At 38.1% G+C, this 1,643-nt stretch overlaps 1 protein-coding gene across 1 annotated transcript; it reads left to right on the forward strand.

The window, feature by feature from the left end:
- The first annotated feature begins 271 nt into the window (after positions 1–271).
- Positions 272–592, forward strand: CARD16 (caspase recruitment domain family member 16). Its single transcript, XM_036743958.1, has one exon. It carries the CDS (start codon positions 272–274, stop codon positions 590–592), a length of 321 nt encoding a protein of 106 aa, XP_036599853.1.
- The last annotated feature ends 1,051 nt before the right edge of the window (positions 593–1,643 follow it).

The raw sequence follows: 1,643 nt of genomic DNA on the forward strand, positions 1-1,643 counted from the left end.
ATGATCCCATGATGCTTCACTTTACAGCTGAGGAAACTCAGGCCAAGAGAGGTGAAATAACTTGCCTGAGGTCATATAAGTAGTAAAACTCATAGCATAAGTTCAAATCCAAATTATCTGTATAAAAATTCAAAGTTATTTTCTCTATACTTCTTTGGCTTGGACAGTATTTAGGCACTCAAGTAAGGTACAGAGTGTCTGACCTTTCAGGTCCTATCCAGTTGTACAATTGCTTGAACTCAAGCTGAAAGTGTGTCTTTTTCATAAATTCATGACTAAGCAAGTGTTCCTTGTTGTTCTAGCTGTCCAGGTCCTGACAGACGTCAGGAAGCAATTTGTGGAATCAGTGGACAAGAGTGTAATCAATGGCCTCTTGGATGACATGATTCAAGAAAAAGTGCTGAACCAGGAAGAAATAGAGGAAGTGATGAATGAACATTTGACAATCATGAGTAGAGCCCGGGTTCTGATTGATTATATCATTCGGAAGGGCTCTAGGGCATGCAAGTCTTTTATCTCACACATCTGGCGTAGAGACCCCTATCTTGCAGAAAAACTGCAACTAATTCACCTAAGTAAGAATGGGTGTTAAGCAAAATAATTCTAAGTAGTTCTGTGCTCAAGAATCAGTTCTATAGTTTGCTCATTCAATATTGGCAGCTAACAGAAAATTAGAGTTAGTAACTCAGTATTCATTTAGTCTTAGCTCCCCAGTGCCAGATTTAAAGGCTCTGTTTTATTCTGCCCTTGTTTCTTCATCTCACTGTCTTTGTCTTTTTCTCCTGAGACACTGATTCCTGTTAACCTATCATGAGCTTGAAGGCTCTTTTTTACTTAAAGGTGGGGTGCAACTATATGAGAGAAATCAGTTTGGGGTTTTGCCATCTCTAGAATTCTGAAAACTGGGCTTATTTTGGGATCTGTTAGGAAGAAAAGGACACAGGTACACACACATTTCTCACACCGCTCTAGAATGCTTTTTAGGACAAATTACAGTGATATAAGCAGTGTTGGCAGAGCAATGGAAATGAAGACTGAATGGATGGCAAGGAAATAAGGGGATGAACAGAATGATTAGGGCAATCAATCAATAATCAATATTAAATACTTACTATGTACCAGGCACTGTGAATAGCTGTAGAATGTCTTTCTGCATCATTCAGGCCAGTTGTGATCAAAGTAAAATTGCAGTGGGAGGAAAACAGGACTTTTTTCTTTGATTCAGTGCTGAATGAAGTGAGACAATAGATATTTGGCTGATCTAAACTCATCTTTGTAAAGGACATATTACCAGTCAGTGAGCAGCAGGAATCCCAGGCATTTGAGAAACCTTTTATTGGTCAATCACTTACTAGAAGAGGGTAACATAAGAGGATTCTATTTCCCAAATTTCTTAGTTTTTAAGTGTAATTTTCTTTTCCATGTATTTATAAAATAATACTATTTTGAAAACAGAACAAGCAAGGAGACACCTATTTTCCTTAGGTACCACCAAGAGCTTTAATGTGTTAGGGCTTTAGGATCAAAGAATTGTGTATCCTCTATGAAGCATCTTCAGACAGCTTACTGTGATGTTCTTTTATTGTCCTGCAGAGTGAAGATGCAAAATTTGAAGGGACGTCCAGGCAGCGTAATTCTTCTCA

The sequence above is a fragment of the Trichosurus vulpecula genome, chromosome 2 (assembly GCF_011100635.1).
Source record: "Trichosurus vulpecula isolate mTriVul1 chromosome 2, mTriVul1.pri, whole genome shotgun sequence".
NCBI lineage: Eukaryota > Metazoa > Chordata > Mammalia > Diprotodontia > Phalangeridae > Trichosurus > Trichosurus vulpecula.